The sequence below is a fragment of the Astatotilapia calliptera genome, chromosome 8, assembly GCF_964374335.1.
Source record: "Astatotilapia calliptera chromosome 8, fAstCal68.1, whole genome shotgun sequence".
In the NCBI taxonomy this organism is placed as follows: Eukaryota; Metazoa; Chordata; class Actinopteri; order Cichliformes; family Cichlidae; genus Astatotilapia; species Astatotilapia calliptera.
Genome location: NC_137429.1, coordinates 27300012 through 27321806, shown reverse-complemented (window position 1 = coordinate 27321806; position 21795 = coordinate 27300012). Strand labels below are relative to the sequence as shown.

Genomic DNA, 21795 nt, shown 5'->3' with positions numbered 1-21795 from the left:
GGATTTAAATAAACTGAGTGTTTCAGCTGATCTGAGGCTTTCTGGGAGTTTGTTCCAGATATAAGGAGCATAAAAGCTGAATGCAGCTTCTCCGTGTCTGGTTCTGACTCTGGGAACTGATAAAAGACCGGATCCAGATGACCTGAGGGATCTGGAAGGTTCATACTGGGTCAGGAGGTCATTGATGTATTTTGGTCCTAAACCATTCAGAGCTTTATAGACCAGCATCAGAACTTTAAAGTCTATCCTCTGACGGACAGGCAGCCAGTGTAAGGACCTCAGAGCTGGACTGATGTGGTCCACTTTTTTGGTCTTAGTGAGGACTCGAGCAGCAGAGTTCTGAATGAGCTGTAGTTGTCTGACTGATTTTTTAGGTAGACCTGTAAAGATGCTGTTACAGTAATCAAGCCTGCTAAAGATGAATGCATGGACTAGTTTTTCCAGGTCCTGTTGAGACATCAGATCTTTTATCCTTGATATATTCTTGAGGTGATAGTAAGCTGACTTTGTTATTGTCTTAATGTGTTTTTCTAAGTTTAGGTCTGCATCCATCACTACACCCAAATTTCTCGCCTGGTTTGTGGTTTTTAGATGTATAGATTGAAGTTCTCTGGTGACCTGTAATCGTTTTTCTTTGGCGCCAAAGACTATTACCTCAGTTTTGTTTTTGTTTAGCTGGAGAAAATTGTGGCACAACCAGTCATTGATTTCCTCAATGCATTTACCAAGAGCCTGTACAGGGCCTCGGTCTCCTGGTGACATTGTGATATATATTTGTGTGTCATCTGCATAGCTGTGATAGTTTATGTTGTTGTTGTTTATAATCTGTGCCAGTGGGAGCATGTAGATGTTAAACAGAAGGGGTCCCAAGATGGAACCTTGGGGAACTCCACATGTGATACTTGTCTGCTCAGATGTGAAGTTACCTATTGATACAAAGTATTTCCTGTTTTCTACGTATGTTTTGAACCAGTTTAGTACAGTTCCTGAAAGACCTGTCCAGTTCTCCAGTCGTTTGAGTAATATGTTGTGGTCAACTGTATCAAATGCTGCACTGAGATCCAGTAAAACTAGGAGTGACATTTTTCCACTGTCTGTATTCAGACATATGTCATTAAACACTTTGGTCAGAGCGGTTTCAGTGCTGTGGTTCTGTCTAAAACCTGACTGGAAGGCATCGTAGCAATTATTCTGTTTTAAGAAGTAACTGAGCTGTTGAGAAACTGCTTTTTCAATGATCTTACTTAAAAACGGGAGATTTGAGATCGGCCTGTAGTTGTTCATTTGTGTCTTGTCAAGATTGTCCTTTTTCAGTATAGGTTTGATTACAGCAGTTTTTAGTGATTCTGGAAACACACCTGATAATAAAGAAAAGTTGACGATCTGTAACAGGTCTGACTCTAAAGTCTTTGAGACCTTTTTGAAAAAACTTGTTGGCAGGACATCTAAACAGCAGGAGGAGGAGTTCAGTTGACCTAAGATGTCCTCCAGGTCTTTGCTGTTAATAGGGTGAAACTGTTTCATGGTGTTTAAACAGTTTTTTGGTGGACACAGTACATATCCTGGATCTGCTGTTGATGTACCAATTGCTTGTCTAATTTTTTGGATTTTTTCAGTGAAGAATTTGGCAAAGTCATTGCAGGCCATGGTCGAATGAAGTTCAGCTGCCACTGACACAGGAGGGTTTGTTAGCCTGTCAACTGTAGAAAATAAGACCCGAGCATTATGGCTGTTTTTAGTGATGATGTCAGAGAAGTAGGACCTCCTTGCATTCCTCAGTTGTAAATTATAATTGTGAAGTTTCTCTTTATAGATGTCATAATGAACCTGGAGGTTTGTTTTTCTCCATCTGCGCTCAGCTTTCCTACACTCTCTTTTTTCATTTTTCACCAGTGTGGAGTTTCTCCATGGAGACTTTTTCCTTCCAGAGATAACCTTCACCTTAATGGGAGCAATAGTGTCCATTACATTTAACATGTTAGCATTGAAGCTATTGACGAGCTCATTGACTGAACCTTTGGACAGGTCAGGTGTTAATGGGAAGACCTGGTTAAAAATTGCACTACTGTGTTCAGTTTTGTGATCACTGTTGTTGATATATTTGTGTGGGCTGAGATTTTACTTTCAAAGAAAACACAGTAATGATCAGACAGGCCCACATCAGACACAGTAACCTTTGAAATGCTCAGGCCTTTGGAGATCAGTAGGTCAAGAGTGTGTCCTCTATTATGTGTGGCCTCTGTTACATGCTGAGTCAGCCCAAAGTTGCCCAGAGTGTTACTCAGGTCTTTAGTCCCTTTGTCCTGAGGGTTGTCCACATGAATGTTAAAATCCCCAGCAATAATTACACAGTCAAAATCAACACAGATCACAGACAGCAGTTCACTGAGGTCATTAAAAAAGTCTGTGCAGTATTTGGAAGGCCTGTAAACATTAAGAAACACAACTTTGGATGTAGAGACTATGACTGGTAAAGACAGAGTGCTGGCTAGTATCATAGAATGAAGGAAGACTGGACACATATATCCTGGTATGCATTGTCTTGGTGAAAAATTCAAGAAACACCTGGATGAGAGCACAAGTTGCTCTAAAACCTGTATGTACTTATATTATAGGGTACATATGGAGACAACAGAGACAAGACATAAGTTTGCAGAGAAAACATATAAAGACAGACAACCATTCAAACCTACAGCCAATTTAGAATTACCAAACAACCTAACCCATGTGTTTGGACTGGAGAAGGAAGTTGCTAACCACTACACCACGGACTATTTGTTTTTAAAAAAATACTTAAATAAAATGCAGACAATAATGCATTCTTAAGCATGATACTATTCCAAACTGCAGATTTATAGACATATTTTCATTAAATGTGGTGCGTGAACAGACTGCTGATTCTACTGTTTGCTCAATCATTCGCTAGATTAATGAATTTTTTAACCAACCAATCAGCGAAAAATGCATTAACCTTTTTGTGCTTTTTTATATTATTATTATTATATTATTTACATATTTTTTATTTATAGACTATAGAACATTTAAAAAACAGAAGCTAACTCAAAGTGCTTTAGAGACAGACACATTTAAATTATAAGTCTCCAAAAAACAAAGAAAATAAAAGCAGAGGGGTGAGTTTTGTTCTGTTAATTACTGTAGAAAGAAAAATCATAGTGATTTAGTGATCATTAAAAGAAGAAAAAAAATGCAAATTGATTATTATTCTTTTCATAACTGCTCTATCCTATATAAGTGGCCTTTATAGTAACGGCAAAACTTGCCCTGTATTTGCTTGGTATCAGACTAATACCCGATTTTGAAGTATCGCACGGCACTAGCTGTTACATGTTGACGGGGCTGGATTATATGACGAGTGTGCTCGGAACCATCGATTTGAGCCACCCGGAACAAAAACGTCGTCGGACCAAGCTTTTTTCTTTCCCCCCATTTTTAAGTCGCGTTGGTTTTAGTCATTGTCATGAATAACAAGTGACGTTTTTAACGTGTCTGACGAAGAAAGGAGAAGTAGTAGAAAAGAAAGGACACCCCCCTATATTTATAGCTAATTTCTGATTGTGTGCGATCGAGTGCAGTGGATGAACAGGATGGAAAATGATATTTCAGAAGGGAAATCTACTAACTCTTCAGGTAAGTTTTCCTAGCATCACTGTAAAGAGTTGGTTTTTAGTCAGACAGTCTGAATAACAAGCTGCTTATGTGGCATTTTAACGGAGGAGATATTTCACAAACGCTGATGAGTAGTAATAAAACATTGGGGATTTAGTGTCGAATAAAAATAGCACAGTTATGAGTAACACTGCCTGCATTTTCTTGAATAGGCACTTTATGCAAATACGTGCAACATCTAACATAGGCACTGTCTACAAATGAATTTGGTATTAGTTGTAGTACCGAATTCAATTAAAGTGAACGCTTTCATTTAAAGTGGTCTCTGCTTCCGTTCTTGATGCCAGGGATTCCATAACATGTTGGAGATGTTTGTCGTGGGTTCTTTTGACTTAATCTAAATGCACTCTGGTGGAAATTTTGCAACAAACTTATAAACGGTTACAATGGACCATGTACCAGCTTTCATAGGAAGAGAGGCAGTCTACACCTTGGGCAGGTTTCCAATCTATTGCAGGGCTAACACAGAGAGATGGACAAGCAATCACGCTCAAATTCACACCTATGGCCAGTTTACTGTAGAATCACCAGTTAACCTAACTTGGATGCCTTTGGACTGTGGGAGGAAGCAGACGTATCAGGAGAGAGCCAACACAACCATGGGGAGAACATAGAAAGGCCCCAACTGGCTGGTTGATTTGAACCCACGACCTTCTTGCTGTGAGGCTGCGATGCTACCATCTGTCATGAGCATTATAAATACTTGCATTCTTAAATGTGACACTCTGACCAAAACTCATTTGATCATAAAGTAATAGTAGACTACAGTATGTTGTATTTTTCAATTGTGAGTAGATTTCAAACAGATGTATAGATTTGATTTAATGTTGTATGGTAAATGATAAATGGCCTGTATTTGTATAGCGCTTTACTAGTCCCTAAGGACCCCAAAGCGCTTTACACATCCAGTCATCCACCCATTCACACACTCATTCACACACAGGTGATGGCAAGCTACAATGTAGCCACAGCCACCCTGGGGTGCACTGACAGAGGCGAGGTATGTCAACAGTTCATTACTGGCCAGCCTACTGAGTACTACAGATGTCTGTGTATTGTGCAGGCAACGGGTAGAACATGCCTCAACTGACCAGTGGATTCCTTCTTGCTATTAGGCGATGGGGCTAAACACCACCATATATATATGAGTTTATTAAATATGTATATGCGACTGCTTCGCTATGAAAGGATCAAGGAACACAAAGCAAAAGAGCAAAACAATATTTTGGCCCTGCAGTTTAGTAAATCCCATGTTCATGAAACTCATTGTCAGAAAATTTGCACAATAAACCAGGAACTAGTTTATGGGCCAAATGACATATTTTAGTTTAGTAGTAGTAGTAGTAGTAATAATAATAATAACAACAATATTAGTCAAAACAGTCAGTTTTAATGAGTTATTCATTTACAAAACAGACGATGAGCAGCATTTGGAGCAAGGTCACCACTAAACAATATACAAACAATTGGACAGCTGTGTTAAGCCAAGTATTTGTGTCTGGGTTTAAGTTATGGTTCATTTTATGGATATTGATAATAAAACATTTATCCCCGATGTTAAAATGACCCACTTCTGTTCACATTCAGGTGCAACACTCTCCCTCACTGCCCTGCGCCTCCTGGTCCCACCACTTCGGTTGGTCTCCGCAGCCGTCTGGCAGACCATCCAGCAAAAAGTTATAGCTGATTACGGGATGCTTGAGGAGTTTGTGTCTATGGTTACAGACATTCTTCCAGAGCTGCTCACCAGCCGCCAGCGGACTGAACTCAGCCTGGGCCTCAGAGCACGGGTGAGTTTATCAGCATCTGCAAATGAAGTCATTGTAGATTTGATGGATTTGTACTTTTTTGCCTTCGTCATAATTGTCTTTTACGTCGATAAGAGCTTTGCACGCCTTTTGTTCTCTTATTCTTTGGCAACCAGCTTCACGAGGACTGGAGCATTTCCAACATCCAACAGTTGGCTGCTTTTCCATCCTTCTGTGCTCTGACACAGAATGTCAGTTGGTTCTAGGTCATTTGATTGGGTGGCCATCACCACTCCTCCTACATCCTTCCTTTTGGGAACCACACACTAAGATACCATCTGTTCACCTTCTCTGTGTCTCAGAAGACATTGTATCCACAGTCAACATTGTCACACTTGGATTATGCAGTCCAAAATCCAGATTTCCACTAATCTAATGTCCAATTAGATCCAATTTTTTCAGGCATTCTGCCGCAAACACAGCCATGTTTCTACTTCTCAAACCTTTAATCTTTAAGTAGATAACTCTAATATGGTTGTAGAATTAATCTACTTCCTAGCTTCCTGTAATTAAATGATCAAAAAGCATAAGAAAATCTAGCACTCCCTAAATCACCACCTGAAGATGTGTCTGCATATACCAGTCACAAAGCGCCACGCATTGTGAAGTTTCCTGAATACACTTGACTAAGGGCATTTAGATCAAGTGATGTTACCCAAGAACCATTACAATAAGTGTAGAGTGCAGAGCAGTGTCTGGATCTCAAAGAATTCACCCATTGCAGTATGGTGAATACAGAGGCCAAGAAAAACAGTGGTTGACAATGTGAATCGTTCAACATCAACGTGAATGTCCATAAAATCGTGCCTGTACAGAGTGCCGGCGTATCCATCAAGCTCACAAAACACGCAGTGAAATCACCAACACGGTAGCATTCCATTTGGTAAAAGACAATGGGCTGATATTTATATAGCACTTGTGCAGATAACAAACAAAGTCTTAAATTCGTGCACACACGTATGCTTCAGTGTAGGCATCAGAGGCAACTTGGCTTCATGCTTTGGTGATGCAAAGATTTACACATTAGCGGGAAAGTCCCCTCAATCTGAATGTGAAAGTAGCGTCTACGTGACAGTGCTGTAGAACAGTTTTGTCTACAGTCAATGAATAGTTGTGATTAATAACTGTGATGATCTTAACATTGAGAATATTAATAATTAATTAGTTGTGCCGTTCAGCAATTAAGCCACTAAGGTGAAATACTATACCAAGCATGACTAGAAACTTCCACACAAAACCAAAACAAAGTTTGGCTGATCCCCTCTGGACTTATTTCAGTGTTGGTGCTTTTTTTACATTTCCACGTGGAAGTCTCATTTCTGCTCTGGATCTTCCCTGATCTGTCTAACCCGTTTTCTTTTATGGAAAATGGTTGAAAAGACAAAAGTGAGTGGGACAGGTTGTGCTACCTGTTTGTATTGCTGATAAAAGCCGTGCATGCTGGCAAACAATGCAGGTTACTGTTGAATAATCCTTTCTCAGGTCTCTCAGGACCTTACAGTCTCATTTATGATGATTTAGGTTGCCCAACACCTTGAAAATTGAAATGGTGATCGTTCATGTCACTCTATTAAACATCAGTTTCTTTGCGCTCTCAGCTGATCCTGGAGTTATACCAGCGTGAAGCTCCTGCTGACTTTGAGATCATCCAGCCACACTTGGACAGGATGCAAGTGCTCATCAATGCATGGCTAGTGGAGGTGATTTCATTGGTTTTTGTTTTCTGTTATCGTGACAGTATAATTTAGATTCCCAAAACAGCTTATTATCATTATTAATTGTTATTATTATGAATTATGCAGGCTGGTGGTACTAATGTAGAACTGCCACAATCAAACTTTGTGGATCTTGTAAAGAACTTGCAGAATGATGCTGAAGAAAGAGAGCACTTCTTTCAGGTCTGTATTTGTTTTTTCACTGCTTTTTTGCATCCTAGATAATAATACCATGTAAGTGTTATTATTTTATTATCAAAGCTGGAGTACTTTCATTTTCAAGTAGTAGTAGTGGTAAAGTAGTCTAGTATGTGTAAAGGTGTATTTTTGAGTTTACTAAAAGCGCCAGGTGCAGTGATATTTCTGTATGTTTTGGACGTTCATGGTGTGCTTTCTTGTTTGTGCTTCTCAGAATGTTTTCCCTGTAGAGTTTGGTCCTGCATATGATGAAACACTTCACACTTTGATGTGCCTGTTTTTATCCAGATTTGAAAAGATTCTTCATCTTCAGTCATTCCAGCAGGTACACAAAAGTGCTACTCAACATTACCCAATTATATTTTAAGCTAGATTAACAAATGTTAACGCCGCTCTTTCTTTTTCATTTTCAAAAGGTTGCCTCCATGTTTGGTGAAGCTTCTTCTGCTCTCAAGGACTGCATGCAGTTGGTGTCTCAGTGTGAAGAGCTCAAAACTCTGCTGCAGTATCAAAAACACCTTAGCCAACTAGATCATATAGGTAAGTAGTTACAGATTTTCTACTCTTAGCTCCATATCCCTGATTTAGCCATCTCAGGCACATGGCTCTGGCTGTGAGCGCTAAAGGCCCCGCCCACTTGCAGTTTGCAAGGACAGCTAATCGGAGGAAAGTTACCCTAAAGGTCTGTTGAGTAGCTAAAACAACTTGTTTCAGATAGCAGATTCACTGCGAGGCTGAAACAAAGGACCAGTATAAGACAAATAAGGATTATTTTGAACTGTGAACCATGCAAAGCTACTCTAGTAGAGTCTGACGTTAAAAATGAGGAGCTGATTTTTAATCGGTCCACTTTAATGATGTGTATTTGGCTTGTGGGATTGCTGCTTTGTGGTCAAAAAAATAAATCCAATGTTCTCAGATTAGTATGACGTGTGCAATAATGTAATAATGAATGGCACTTGGGTGTTGAGCTCTGTTCTTGTTCACTGTTATATGACACCTTTTTTTGTCTTTTCAGATAGTTCTCTGGACGGTGAGTGGATCATTTCAGCTCTAAACCTTCCCTGTGTAGAAAAAACAGAAACGCTTAAAACACAAGCAAAGGGCAGCATTTTGGATGAATTGTTATTTTCATCAGATTTGGAAAAGGAATCACTGGCTCCAGAACAGCAGACGTGTGAGACCAATGATGGTAAAAGTGATTGGACTCCTGAGCACAATGGAACACAGTTGCCTTTAGGAGATTCAACAAAACATGCCGAAAATGTAAATCTTCAAAGTCAGACAGATGGTTCTTGTTGCCTAATCAAAGAGTGCCACGTTCGTCTAAGAAGACTTGACCTGCCACTGTCTTTACAGTCTCGACCTGTGAGATCAAACAGAGGCCTAAGAATGAAAAAGATTCTCCAAGAGGTGAAAGGGCAACTTTGTGGAGAGGCCCTACCTGCTGACAAATCTATTTCCACGAAAGCAAAACAGTTCGAGAGGGTTTCTCAAATGCTGTCAGACAATGAGGATTCAGGCAAAGACTCCTCATACATGGCTCCCATCAGTACTTGCAGTGAAGATGACTCCTGGTCTTACTACTCGGATAAGGACTCTAGTCATAACACTGTTAGTAGAAGTCCCAGTGTAACTGATTCATGGTCTCACTACTCAGACGATGAGTCTTCAATTGTGAGTCCTGTTAACAGTTTCCCTGAAAGTGGTTCAGTTTGTAGCAGCTCAGATGAGGACCCTTCGTTCCTGGGTCCTAAAGATGTGTCAGATTCTAGCAGAAATCGGGGCACTGCTGGCATAAAGCATAGCTCTACCAAACACACTCGTTTAATCCAGTGCTTTATCTGCAAAGAGCATGTCAACACAAACCTGAGAACTCACATGAAAACCCACTTTCCCACCAATGACTACGCGTGCCCTCGATGCGATAGCAGGTTTAAACTCCTATCCTCTCTGAAGAAGCACTTGAATAAGACTTGTTATGAATATGCTCAGCAGCATGTAGATCCAGGGAATCCAGATGAAGTCAAGAATCTTTACAAATGTGACATATGCCAAGAGGCGTTCAAGTACAAAGTTGCTCTGCAAAAGCATACGCTGACCCACAACGAGCTCTACTGCAACGTATGCAGAAAGGTCCTTCGAGATGCTGCAACGCTGGCAAGGCACAAAGTTTCACACACTCCATTTCAGTGCAACCGCTGCGACAAGTCTTTCAGTCTTTTCAAGCCCTTACTCAAACATTACGAAAACATCCATAAAGTCAGCAGACCATTCAAATGCAGCCATTGCCCCAAAACTCTCCCCAGGCTGCGATTTTTAATCATACATGAATGGCACCACACAGGCCACCTGCCGTTCCGGTGTTCTCATTGCAGCCTGAGATTCAAATGTGATTCTGAGCTCATGTACCACGAGAGGGTCCACACCAGAGAGAAACCCTATCTGTGTGCAGAGTGCGGCAAGACGTTCGCCCAAAAGTCCAACATGTTGCGCCACCTGCACTTCATCCACAGCGAGTCTCGAAATGAGAAGAAGCACTCTTGCTCTCAGTGCGAGAAGTCCTTTAAAGAGAAAGGAGCGCTGAAAAAGCACCAGAGGAGCAAACACTTACACGAGTTGTTCCGTAATCCATGTCCGACCTGCGGGAAGATGCTTTCGGCATCAACGATGAAAAGGCATAAATTAATCCACACTGGAGAAAGACCTTTCAAATGCACTGTGCCTGAATGCGAAAAGTACTACAGATCAACCTCGGAGGTTAAGAAACACATTCTCATGCACCATACCACAGAAAGGCCGTATAAATGTGACATCTGTGGAAAGGGGTTTGTAAAAATGTGGTATCTCAATGTACATGCTCGAATACATTCGGGAGAAAAACCATTTGTTTGCCATATCTGCGGCAAGGCCTTCCTAAAGGCCTACAGCATGTTCAGGCACAAAAGACTTCTACATACATTTGTTACACATTAACTACGTGACACAGGAATGCTTGATTGGTTAAGGAAAGTAGCTTCTTGGTGTGAATGCGCATTGAATCTGAATTCTGTCTAATGGGCAGCAAGGAGCAGATGTTGCAAAAGCTGGCAAAATAATTCCCTATTTACTATTTAAAGTATGTATGTTTTCATTTGAACCACTTGTCTACCAAGAGTGAGCGATGACAAAGGTCACTGCCACAGGAAACCAACCAACTGGACAAAAAAAAGAGAGAGAGAGAAAGAATCAAAACATGTCCAGCTAACTTTGTAACCACTTTGAGAACCCTCCAAATGCTTGTTCAGGGGTAAAGTTAGCAGTACGTTTTAGGTTATTGTTAGGCACTTAGATGCTTAAACCTCAGGTAAAAAGTGTGTGAATACACTGATGCCAGTGAATTACCTCACAAAGATACCTAGACAAATGTCTGCTTTGTGCTACACAGAAAGAGGAGCACACAGATTCAAATAGTCTACGATGAAACTGAAAAAGTAGTGGTTCCAGCATGTAAAATACTTACAGTCCCACAGTTAAATGTACTATCTCTGTGTGGGGCACAGGCTGCGGTGACTGTTGTCTAAGTCAGCAGCTGACAGTACAATGAAAAAAACAAACAAACACTGTAAACACAATAAAAATGCAGGACACATACTGGAGGTGAACGAGTTCAGCTCGGTGTATAAAGATCTTTGTCTTCTCCCAACTTCAATTCATATGAAGAATTACCATATTTGTTTCATGTGTACTTTGTATTTAGCAGTGTAATTTTTTTAACTATTTAGTTTGTTTGATTTTACATCATATGTTTTGTTCTTTTTCATGTTGTGTATAATGTGTTTTAGGCACGAAGCAGAAAAGTGAGCAGCATTCAGCTTCTTCTGTGGATCATTTTCATCTGTTTTTTATCAAAAAATTAAAATGGTGAAGCTTTCACTTAAAATAGTGATCTTTCATTTTGTGGGGCTTTGCTCATGTTTTTGGGGTTTTTTTGTATTTGAAAATTGGTAAACCCCAAGATTACAATAAACTACTTAAATGTACATGCGAAAATGATTGCATGATTTTTTATTAAGAGGAAGAAACTCTTTAGTGTAGAAATAAAAGAAGGAAGGAAAGACAACGGTACAAAGTGTTATAGTGAAGAGCAAGTTGATAATAATGTGCTTGCCTCTTCTTCTTTCAGCTAATATTAGGATCAGGGCAGGCTTGGGTCATTTTTCTTTCTTTCTATTTTCTAAACTCTTAACACGATGTTTAGACAGTGTGTATATTGAGGACTTAATCAGATAACTATAAAAAACTAAGTATCCCTTTCAATTAGCCTCATCTTTTTTTGAATCTTTTCGTTGAGCCATCATTTTTCACTAATTTAGACATCCATAATGCATTTAATTTAGTACACATAAAATAATGTGAATTCTATGCTTCTTCGGTAGGTAAAAAGGGAGGAAAGGCTAAGGTGTCAGACCATATGGAGTAATCCAAATTTGAAACCTTTGGTCCAAACTGTCATTAATTTGTAAAAGTCAGGAGAGAGGTACAACAGTTAATGTCTAATGCCCTCTGTCCTGGTTAGGGGTGGCATTGCACCCAGTAGCGTTGGAGATCTTGATAAAATTGATGAAATTCTAAATGCAGAAAACTACTGTCAGATCACTGTCACAAATACACACACACACTACACATGGACACTCTGAGTCATGGATTTGCATTCCTAGACCCCTGATCCCATTATTGAAGATGTGGGATCACCTTTACAGAGAACAGAAGAAAACGCAGCTAGCATCCAAAGAAGAGCTTTGGAATGTTCTTCAAGAAGCCTGGAGAACCATTCCTGAAGACTACTAAAAGAAATTAGTGGAAAGCTTGCTTAGTTCACGCTTTGTTAAGGAATTAAACATGGCCATACCAAAGTTGCTCCTGCACCTATTTCGCAATTTTATTAGCCATATAGAAACAAAGGGGAGTGGAGATCGAAAGGCCAAAAGCACAGTAAAATAAAATGTAAAAAAAAAACGCGATGCGGAACGAATAACAGGACTATTTCCCGTTGTCGGACAGTTATTGTAGATGGAACGAAAGGCAACAGTTGACGCACAAAGATCAGTTGTGTGACTTCGCTTTCTGGCTTCCAACCCATTTAAAACCGTTACTTTGACTTCGGTCACAGTATTACATGTTCTCTGACTGTAATGTAACTGCAGACAGCTCGCAGCATGGACGGAGGTGTCTCCGAGTTACCTGGTGAGTTTAAATGCTTGTATACAATTTTGTTTGGCTAGGCCGCAATCTAGCCCGCGCGCGGGAATAGCATTGCTAAAGCCGTAGCGGTCGTTATTATTATATTATTATTTTACTAAAGAGTTGTGTCTAAAAAAATACAAACTGCTTCTACTTTTTACTAGCCTGGAAACACGTTGCTGGACTTAATTCTTTAACTCAGCGTTTGTGAGTATTAGTTATCCATAGTACTTAGATAATGCTAGGCTAGGCTAGGAAAAGTCATTGACAGCAATTCACTCGTTGAAGTGAATCCGCCTGTTTTGAGTAAATCTCTGATTCATGTATTTGCTTTGGGGGTTTTGGGTGGGAGGGGAAGGGGATATGCAAACATATTAGCAACGTATGCAAGCAGTTATACTGTTAAACATTCAAATTGATATGTAACAGTGGTTCAATAGTAGATTACGGAAATGAAAGTAGCAGGCACATCCGCTTTATCCGGAGCTCGGCATTTAAGCGTTTTGTTGTTGCTTTTGTTTTTGTTTGTGTTTTTCTGTGAAGAATAACTCCGCTTTAATGTTACGTGAGACCTTAGTTTTGTTATCGGTAATAATGGCCATTCGAGCCAAAATAAAACATTTTATTTTAATCCTGCTGGTAAGTTCGTGATGGGATTTTTTTGTGTGAAAAACTTCACAAAATTTTGATTTGGTATACTATGCATGAATCTCCTTTCTCTTTTGGAACCAATATAAAGACTGTGACTAAATAAAGGGAATTTAGTTTGTGGTCATCACTCCATTGACAACTTAAATGGGAAAGTCTGTGTTGTTGGCCTGTCTTCACTCTCACTGCATATTGCCTTTCAAGCACTTTTTTTTAAAAAATGCCTTTTTCCTTGCAGGCCCCTCTCTTCCCCTCTCTGCTCTGCGGCTCCTGGTCTCACCAATTCGGCTGGTTTCTGCAGCCATCTGGCAGACTGTGGAGCAGAAGGTTGTGTCAGACTATGGGCTGCTTGAGGAGTTTGTGTTTATGGTCACAGAAATTGTTCCTCAGCTTCTCTCTACGAGGCAGCGCGCTGAACTCGTCTTGGGACTCAGAGCACGAGTGAGTTGGCAGAATCTAGGTGCTCCGCATGGCGCTCCAGCATGTTACTAATACATGTATTTTGTCACTTGTTTGTTTAGCAGCTTAACATACATTTTAATTACATACTCCTTGGGTGACAGTAGGTGGGTTAGTGTGTTGTTTGAAGCTGAAGACTCATCTGATCAACAATTGTGGCTTTTAAACAGAAAAAAGCCTTTGATGTATGCAGTAGGGCTGAATGATAAATTGGGTTTTAATTTTAATTGCAGCAGTTACTATAAACAATTCTTCTTCTTAGTTTGTTTAATCCAAACCTCAAAAGGCGGAACCCACTAAGTTGAGAAAGAATGATAGTTATCCTTTAGAGAGATTAATGGTTGCCTGCAGCTGCCTTTGTCGTTATCTTAAAGCTGTCACAGTCTTTGTTTTGACTCACTCACTGAGAGTATGGCTGTGTCCCAATTAAGAGACCGCACGCTTGAAGTACGTGCACTACGTACGGTGCGTACTGTAAGTATGAGAAGTGCGGAAGTGAGAGGCTTGTGAAATGGGACGGTCTAGCCTTCGTCGTGCTGTTCAGGTTGCCTAGCAACCATGATACTAACCGCAAGAAACGTTACATACAGCATTGTGTGACATAAATGAAGGAGAAACAATGTTTTGTTGGTCATTCATTTTTGTCATGACATCACTTTGATTAGTTGAGTATCTGAGGCTGAGACCACGGGACTGTAAAACATGATTGTTTGGCTTCATTTCTGTACTGAACAGTCATTTCAAGATTAGTTAGTAAATAACAAATATATATATATATATACACACACACACATATACATGCATGCATGCATGTAAAGTTATTTATTTCATATTCTGTATAGTTTTTCATATTTATATCCTGTCCATATCCTGTACATAGCTTGTACTCACTACAGCCTGTACATACTTATAGTTATAGAATATTCACAACATACTTCATACCGTGTACATTATAACATAATAGACCCATTTCTGTAATATACTTACATATCTATGTTATTGCTAATATATATTGTAATATATCTATATCACTAAGCACTTCTGGATGGATGCAAACTGCATTTCGTTGCCCTGTACCTGTGCATGTGCAATGACAATAAAGTTGAATTCTATTCTATTCTATTCTAAATAAAAGAAGAAGTTGAATGTTAAACATGAAGCATTTCCTGAGATTCATTATAGAACACAGAGTGAATGGAATGCATCTTTTCTCTTAACTGTTCGCTTATTAATGGTGATTGCAGTTGATCCTGGAGCTGTGTCGTTCTGATGACACTGCGGACCTGCAGGTTATTCAACCACATCTCGACCGGATGCAGAAGCTCAGATCACTGTGGAGCGTGGAGGTGGGTGAAAACCTTTTTTTGTGTCTGTGACGTTTAGTATTCCTCGTTAAAATCTGAAGTTCCACGATGACCTCTTCTGTTTTAAATTCTTTACTTGTAGAATGCTGAACCGGTGTCAGACTCTCATTTCATGGGCCTAGTCCAAAATCTGCTGAGAGATCCCGAAGAGAGAAGAAATTTCTTCATTGTGAGTTAAAACTGAATACGGAGACAATGTGATTGATTGGTGGCAGGTCCTTGTTAATATGATCCCTTTTGAGGAAAAAATAAAATAAAATTGTACGTTTGTATTTGTTGCTTTGAGCAAATGGTTTTTGTAATTTGGCTCTATATAAATAAAACTGAATTGTGTTGTAGGATGTTTTCCCTGGAGACTTTGGTCCCACATATGACAAAGCAATCCAGACATTGATGTGGTTGTTTCTGTCAAGACTGGAAAAGCTTCTTCCAACCAAAACTCTCCAACAGGTAAATCTAATGTCTTATATTGAGCAAAGAGCATTTCTCCTTGTAGTATTAGTTTTTTTTTAGCATTGTTAGTTGTTTTTGTTACCTTTTTTGTGATCTCTTGCATTCAGTTTGCAGCTCTGAGTAGTGAAAGGCTGTACACATACAATTCAACTCATTTGCAAAAATACTTCATTTTACTTTAATTTATTTGTTATAATAGGTCTATCATCACACAGACAAAGTCCATCTTCACTGTCTGTCATGGCTGCTGGTGATGGTACTTTTCCTTCTCTTGCTATGCAGCCTCAGGGAGCTTAGAGAAGTGACTTTACAAACAGTTCTCAATCTGTTCCAGGGTTATGTTAGACTGACCCTCCAGCTTATAGTAGGTCTACAGAGCAAAACAAGAATATGAACAAAAAAAATAAGAATTGTGTCAAAAGTTTAGAAACTGCAGAGCTTTTGACTCTTATGATTGTTATTTTACTTAAGCCTTTGTTTCATCAGATTGCCTCTCTGCTCAACGACACCTCATCTGTTCTGAATGAATGCATTGGGGCTTTCTCTCAGCCTCAGGAGCTCAAAGTCTTGCTTGACAATCAAAAAGATCTCACCCAATTAGAGGACATTGGTGAGTTGAATATTTTAAAACATGGGATCAGTTCTCAACATGTTGTTTTGTTTTTTTCCCCAGAATCTGTTTTATTCATTCATGATTCTTGTTCCTTTCAGAGTCTTTCATCGTTGACAGTGGCATTTTGTCTGCCCTGTGTCTCCCTCCTGTGGAAAGAGTTGTGATTGTCAATGAGCAAACTGAAACGGATGCAGAGAGCAGTCTCGTGTATACTGTCTGCACAGAGATGGAAGTGGAATCTGAGAACAAAGAGGTGTATGTGGAGGGAACTGGGAACTCTGAGGAGTGTGTGCAACCTGAGTGGTTTGGCCTCACTGGTGAGGTAAAACCAGAAATTGATGCAGTGGTAGTTATGGATACTGTGGAAGGCACTGAGGCCAGCGAAAGCGAAATGGCAGAGGACCGCAATGACAACCAATCAGGAACACTGATCATCGGCGAGGATGGCCAGGTGACTGTGCTGGATGGTGTGGAGAAGAAGCCAAACAGACGTGGGAGAAAAAAGAAACGTCCTGTAGATGAAGACTTTGAACCGGAAAGTGCAGTGGCGGGCAAAAAAGAAACACCAGAAAGTGACGCACTGTTAGAAAGATCAGTGCGTAAGAACAGAGGGCTCAAGATGAAACGGTACTTATCACAGTGGAGGAAATCTGGGAAGACACCGGGCTCCAGTACGACCAGCAGTGGACCCAAAAAGTTTGCCGGGCCCCAAGGTCCAGCCAAAAGCAACGACTTGGATGAGAGAACCTGTAAAGTCTGCAGCAAGGTGGTGAGTCATGCCAAGTTCTTGCAGCGACACATGAGTCAGCACTCCGAGGAGCTGCCCATTACATGTCCTTCATGCAAGAAGCTTTACAAGAGCTTACGTTCCTTGCAGCAGCACAGATGTGCAAGCATGACAAAGGCAAAGGCTGTTAGGAAAGCCAAGGAGCAAGACACCCCAGCAGACGAAGGCGAACAGTCATCAAGCGGGGTTCCTTGCGACGACACAAATGAAGAGCAGCCAGTTGACAATACCACCCAGGATCCTGATTACTCTCCCCCTGCAGAGAGGGCTTCCAAAGAACCAGGGCAGAAGAGCCCTGAAGAACAGAAGAGTGTGTTAGAGGGTCCATTCTACTGTCCTCACTGCAGTGTCGAGTTCAAGTGCAAACAAACATTTAGGTTCCATTTAAGAAACATTTGCTACAATGAGCAGCAGGTTGATCCTGAGAAGCCTGATGATGTTAAGCATTGTTTCAGGTGTGATGAATGCGACAAGGCGTTCAGATACAAATCAACTTTGGATTCCCACAAACAGACTCACAACCCGCTCTACTGTGAGGTGTGTATGAAACTGGTACGTGACTCAGAAGCATTGGCCATGCACAAAGAATCCCACACACCTTTTCAGTGTAACCGCTGTGAGGAGAACTTCCCAGTGTTCAAGGCCCTTCATAAGCACTACATCGACGTCCACAACCCCACCGAGCCATTTACCTGCTCCCACTGTCAGACTACATTTGCCAGTTTGAAGCGTTTCATTAGACACGAGTGGAAGCACACGGGTTACCAACCATTTCAGTGCTCCCATTGTAGTAAAAGATTCCGTTCATACTCTGACCTTGTGGAGCACCAGAAAAAACACACTAAGGCATACCCATTCCTGTGCTGGGAGTGCGGCAAGAAATTCCGGCATGGCATCACGCTGACGAGACATGTGGAGCGTGTGCATCACTCTGGCGAACCCGTGACTGAAAAACCTACGCCGATCTTTACCTGCCCTCAGTGCGGGAAGACGTTCACTTCAAGAAGGTGCCTCCTGAAGCACGACAATTTTCATCACAAAGGGCTGCGCTTCCCGTGTGAGCACTGTGGGAAGGGCTTCTTTGGCAAGGACGCGTTGGTGAGGCACACTTTGATACACACGGGCGAAAGGCCTTTCAAGTGCGACGACTGCGACAAGTCATTTAGATCTGCAGCAGAATTAAAGATACACAGGAGATACCACACTGGAGAAAGGCCATTTAAGTGCAACATCTGTGAAAAGGGCTTTGTTCAATCTTGCTTTCTTACTTTACACATGCGAACCCACACTGGAGAACGGCCATATGTTTGTGCAGTGTGCAATAAGGGGTTTTCAAGCCTGCATGGCTTAAAACGACACAGGAGACTTGTTCATGCATAGATCATTGTGACATAATACATATTTCCAAAAGGATTTTTAGCATAACCAGCCCATGTTGAAGGATGTTGGTGTTAGGTGTAGACCAGAACTTTGCAAAGAGTGAAGAGCTGATGATTTGACCTATCACTGAAAGGACACCTTTGTTGATGCTGACGAAGAGATGGACTAAGTTTTCCAGTTGAAGGACATTTTCTGTAAACTATCAGCCTTATTGTTCTTCCTATGGCTGGCACAGCTTTGGATTGCTAGAATGTGTGTAATTGCGTTGTGCATTATGAAAATGCATTATGAAAATGCATTATGAAAATGTAACTTGTATTTTTTACAGAGACATTTGTTGTTCTACATAAGATTTGTATGTATAAATGGGATGACCCTTAAAGGTCCCATATTATATTTCTTTTGTTGCCTCTTTATTCCTGGTTTTGAGCTCTGCTTTAGCAAGTGCAGCTTTAAGATGAATTAGAAATGCAGTTGCCTATGCACGTTTCAGGGGAAGGAAACACAGACACCCACACCCAATCACTGTTTATTTGTTAACTCTTTCTTTCTTTTCTCACATTTTCTAATATTCTGCTATCGCTGTTTTCCCCCACAGCTGTGACCTGTGTTTGTTCAAACCAAACTGATATTCGGATTAGCGACTCACCATGCTAATGTGATTTTTTTTTTTTTGTAGTGGTGACATGCGAACAGAATATAAAAGTAAGCCAGTGAGTGTTTAGGTATCACACAGGGTTAGGTTACTAGGTTATTTGGAGGCTTACTTGTCACACAACCCTCACACAACATCACATCACACAACACAGCTTTTCGTTTACAGCTGTTTAACATATTAAAACAAACACAAAACTCACACAAAATAACCTCTGGCGGCTGCGATATAGATCAGGAGTTTGCATTCTTTGAGGAAAAATTACTGTTTGTCAGCAGTCTTGTGGCTTTTGACTGAGAGCACAAATTTTTTTCAGTTCTTTGTCAGTAGGGGCTGTCAAACAAGTAGTCTTCATTAAAATTGATATGGGTCTCTTTGTTGGGTTAGTCCATGTTGATATTCCTGTTTGGATCACCAACCTGGAACTGTGCTGACAGCCTATGGTTTAGTACATCAGACGACCTAATGCTAGAAGACTAGGCTACAATGACTGCTGTGAAAATCATGCAGTGAACATCAGAGCATCTACATCAACCTACATTTACAATGTAGGCAACATTCTGTCCTTTCACTAACTTTGAAATAAACTGGCTACTGGAAAAAATTCTTATAGCTTGTAAAGCTAAGAGGTTGTGAGATTGCTAGACAAATAGCAGTAGTTACATTTTCACAGCTTTGATTTTACACCTCCATGATTATAAAAATGTTTCCACTGAAAGTGGGTTTCATGGGACCTTTGATTATGTTTTTCTGTAATAAATTGAACCTTTGATTCCAAGTGTCAGTTATTTAACACAAGTAATTTCAATATCATATCATCTAGTAATACGATGGGGTTTTCCCCCCCATCGTATTACTAGATGGCCAAAGATGCAGGTGAATCCCAGTCAGGAACACCCAACTTCAGAGTCTTAACAATGTTACATTAACTTCACTGTCTGCTGCATCTTTTCAGTTAGTTCATTTCTGATGTATAAAATGCAAATTGTAAGTTGTTTTGCCCCAAATCCAGCAAACAACCGGTCCATGTGGTTAAAAACACCAGTGCAGCTATCTGGCCAGTCAGTCCGTAATGCTGGTGACTTGTTCATCTTTGTTGTATAGCAATAACACGGTGGATTGTGATGGATCGGTGGTTTCTCGTAAACGTAGGAGAGTTTTTATTAGAATGTTATGAATTTTACAAGTGACTGCATTGTAAACCACAAAAGTTTTATAAGCACAGTTTGAGATAAACTTAGACAACCAACAGTCAACCAAAGATAGATAAGTGAAATAAGGTTTTTGTATCATAATCTAAAGGTTTTAAAATTTTAGATGACCTAAAAAATTAAAAGCTGCATCAGGCATATGTCTGCTTTCAGCTGCTCTGTTTAGGAAGCCTTCATCGTGACGTGTCCAGAGGATGCTAAGAACAGGTCACAGCAGCTCTCTTGATGTCCTCCTTTACAACATCCATGAATCTCCTGTGTGGTCTGTCTTCAAAAAGGATTTTGCTGCAGCACTCGTAGGAGAGTAGCCTTTAATGGTTAGTTGCCAGCTAATTTGAAAAATGCTGACACAATCAGAAATAATCAGAATACTTTATTAATCCCGAAGGAAATTAGGGTTACAGCAGGCAGCACGCTAATGGCGCATGCGCACTTACAAAGGAACCTTCTGACCAAGTTTACACAAACATCACATTGGGGAGACATGTCAGAAAGGTAGGCTGACAGGAAAAAAACGAAAATGCATAACATGAGGTAAGAGGAGGAGAAAAAAAGACTCCACTCAGACTGAGCTCCTACTGGGAGAACAGTTCGATAACAGAAAAAACACCTCAGCACAAAAAGCACATGACTATCAATACACCATAGAAACACAAGACAAGCAACAGGGGCGGGTAAAGGGTAAGAGAGCCGGTGTAGACAGCGCATCCGGTCCTGCAGCATGTCTGCGCTGGTCCAGTTGACTGCCATCTTCCCCGGTAGGGCACAAGCATCGAAGGCATTTGGAAAGGGAGGGGGGATCAGTGTGTGCATATCAGTGTATATGTATGTGTGTGTGTGTCCAGAGTTCAGCTGAGACAGTGTCCTTCGCCCCGACAGGCTAAGTAAACAGTCTTCCAGCCAACCCAGGTGTCCTTGCATGGACATGGGGTTTGAACAGCCGGTTCCGCTTCCTTAATTCTTCGATAAGCCAGGGCCAAGCCAGCTCCGATCCGCCAGAACCCTGTTATCATGGTTCCGAACAGGTAGATATCTTCAGCAGTCAGGCTCACCCGAGCCCAGACTTCTCGTTGAGAAGGGGTGTCAATTGCATTCAGAGACCAGTTGATCAAATCCAAATCCATAATTCCTCTGTTAGGTTTTAGAGAACAGACTGTGAGAGAGTGTTCCAGGGAAAAGTAATACAAAAAAAACCACGAGACCAGACAAGGACATAAAAGGCTAAGCAGGGAAGCTAAAGGAGAGGAGGAGAGGAGAAAAAGTGCGACAGCCTTTGCTGAGAGCCAAAGACGAATGTCTTATGATAACAGTCATAAATTAGCATTACTACTATTTGTAAATAAAACATTTTAATATGTGACTAGCTAGCTATCAACTTTACCATGTTTGTTGCATTTATGAAATTAGAAAACCTAAATAATTACAATTATTTAACAGAATTTGGAAATGGCAGAATAAAATAGCTATTAGCAAATTCAGGATTACTAAACTAACTTGGTTTTAAGCATTTAGAACATTTTAGAGAATGTAAAGGATTGCTGGCAAAAATAATAAAATTAAAATTTTAAGATTTCTATGTCCATATGGGACCACT

General features: G+C 40.5%; 2 protein-coding genes across 3 annotated transcripts; both read left to right on the top strand.

Annotated features, from left to right (window-relative positions):
• The first annotated feature begins 3421 nt into the window (after nucleotides 1–3421).
• LOC113027718 (uncharacterized) lies at nucleotides 3422–11430 on the top strand. Of its 2 annotated transcripts, none has more exons than XM_080305675.1 (7): nucleotides 3422–3648; nucleotides 5275–5477; nucleotides 7094–7195; nucleotides 7298–7393; nucleotides 7623–7733; nucleotides 7825–7948; nucleotides 8427–11430. In XM_080305675.1, the coding sequence occupies exons 1-7, from the start codon at nucleotides 3597–3599 to the stop codon at nucleotides 10382–10384; spliced, it is 2646 nt and encodes an 881-aa protein (XP_080161801.1). In that variant the 5' UTR covers nucleotides 3422–3596; the 3' UTR covers nucleotides 10385–11430. The 2 variants fall into 2 exon arrangements, with proteins under 2 accessions (XP_080161801.1, XP_026033229.1); XM_026177444.2 differs by having other exon boundaries at nucleotides 3429–3648; nucleotides 7697–7733.
• A 1019-nt stretch (nucleotides 11431–12449) lies between these two features.
• LOC113027717 (uncharacterized) lies at nucleotides 12450–19762 on the top strand. The gene is made up of 7 exons (XM_026177442.2): nucleotides 12450–12634; nucleotides 13518–13720; nucleotides 14983–15084; nucleotides 15185–15271; nucleotides 15442–15552; nucleotides 16042–16165; nucleotides 16267–19762. Exons 1-7 carry the CDS (start codon nucleotides 12607–12609, stop codon nucleotides 18333–18335), a joined length of 2724 nt encoding a protein of 907 aa, XP_026033227.2. The 5' UTR covers nucleotides 12450–12606; the 3' UTR covers nucleotides 18336–19762.
• The last annotated feature ends 2033 nt before the right edge of the window (nucleotides 19763–21795 follow it).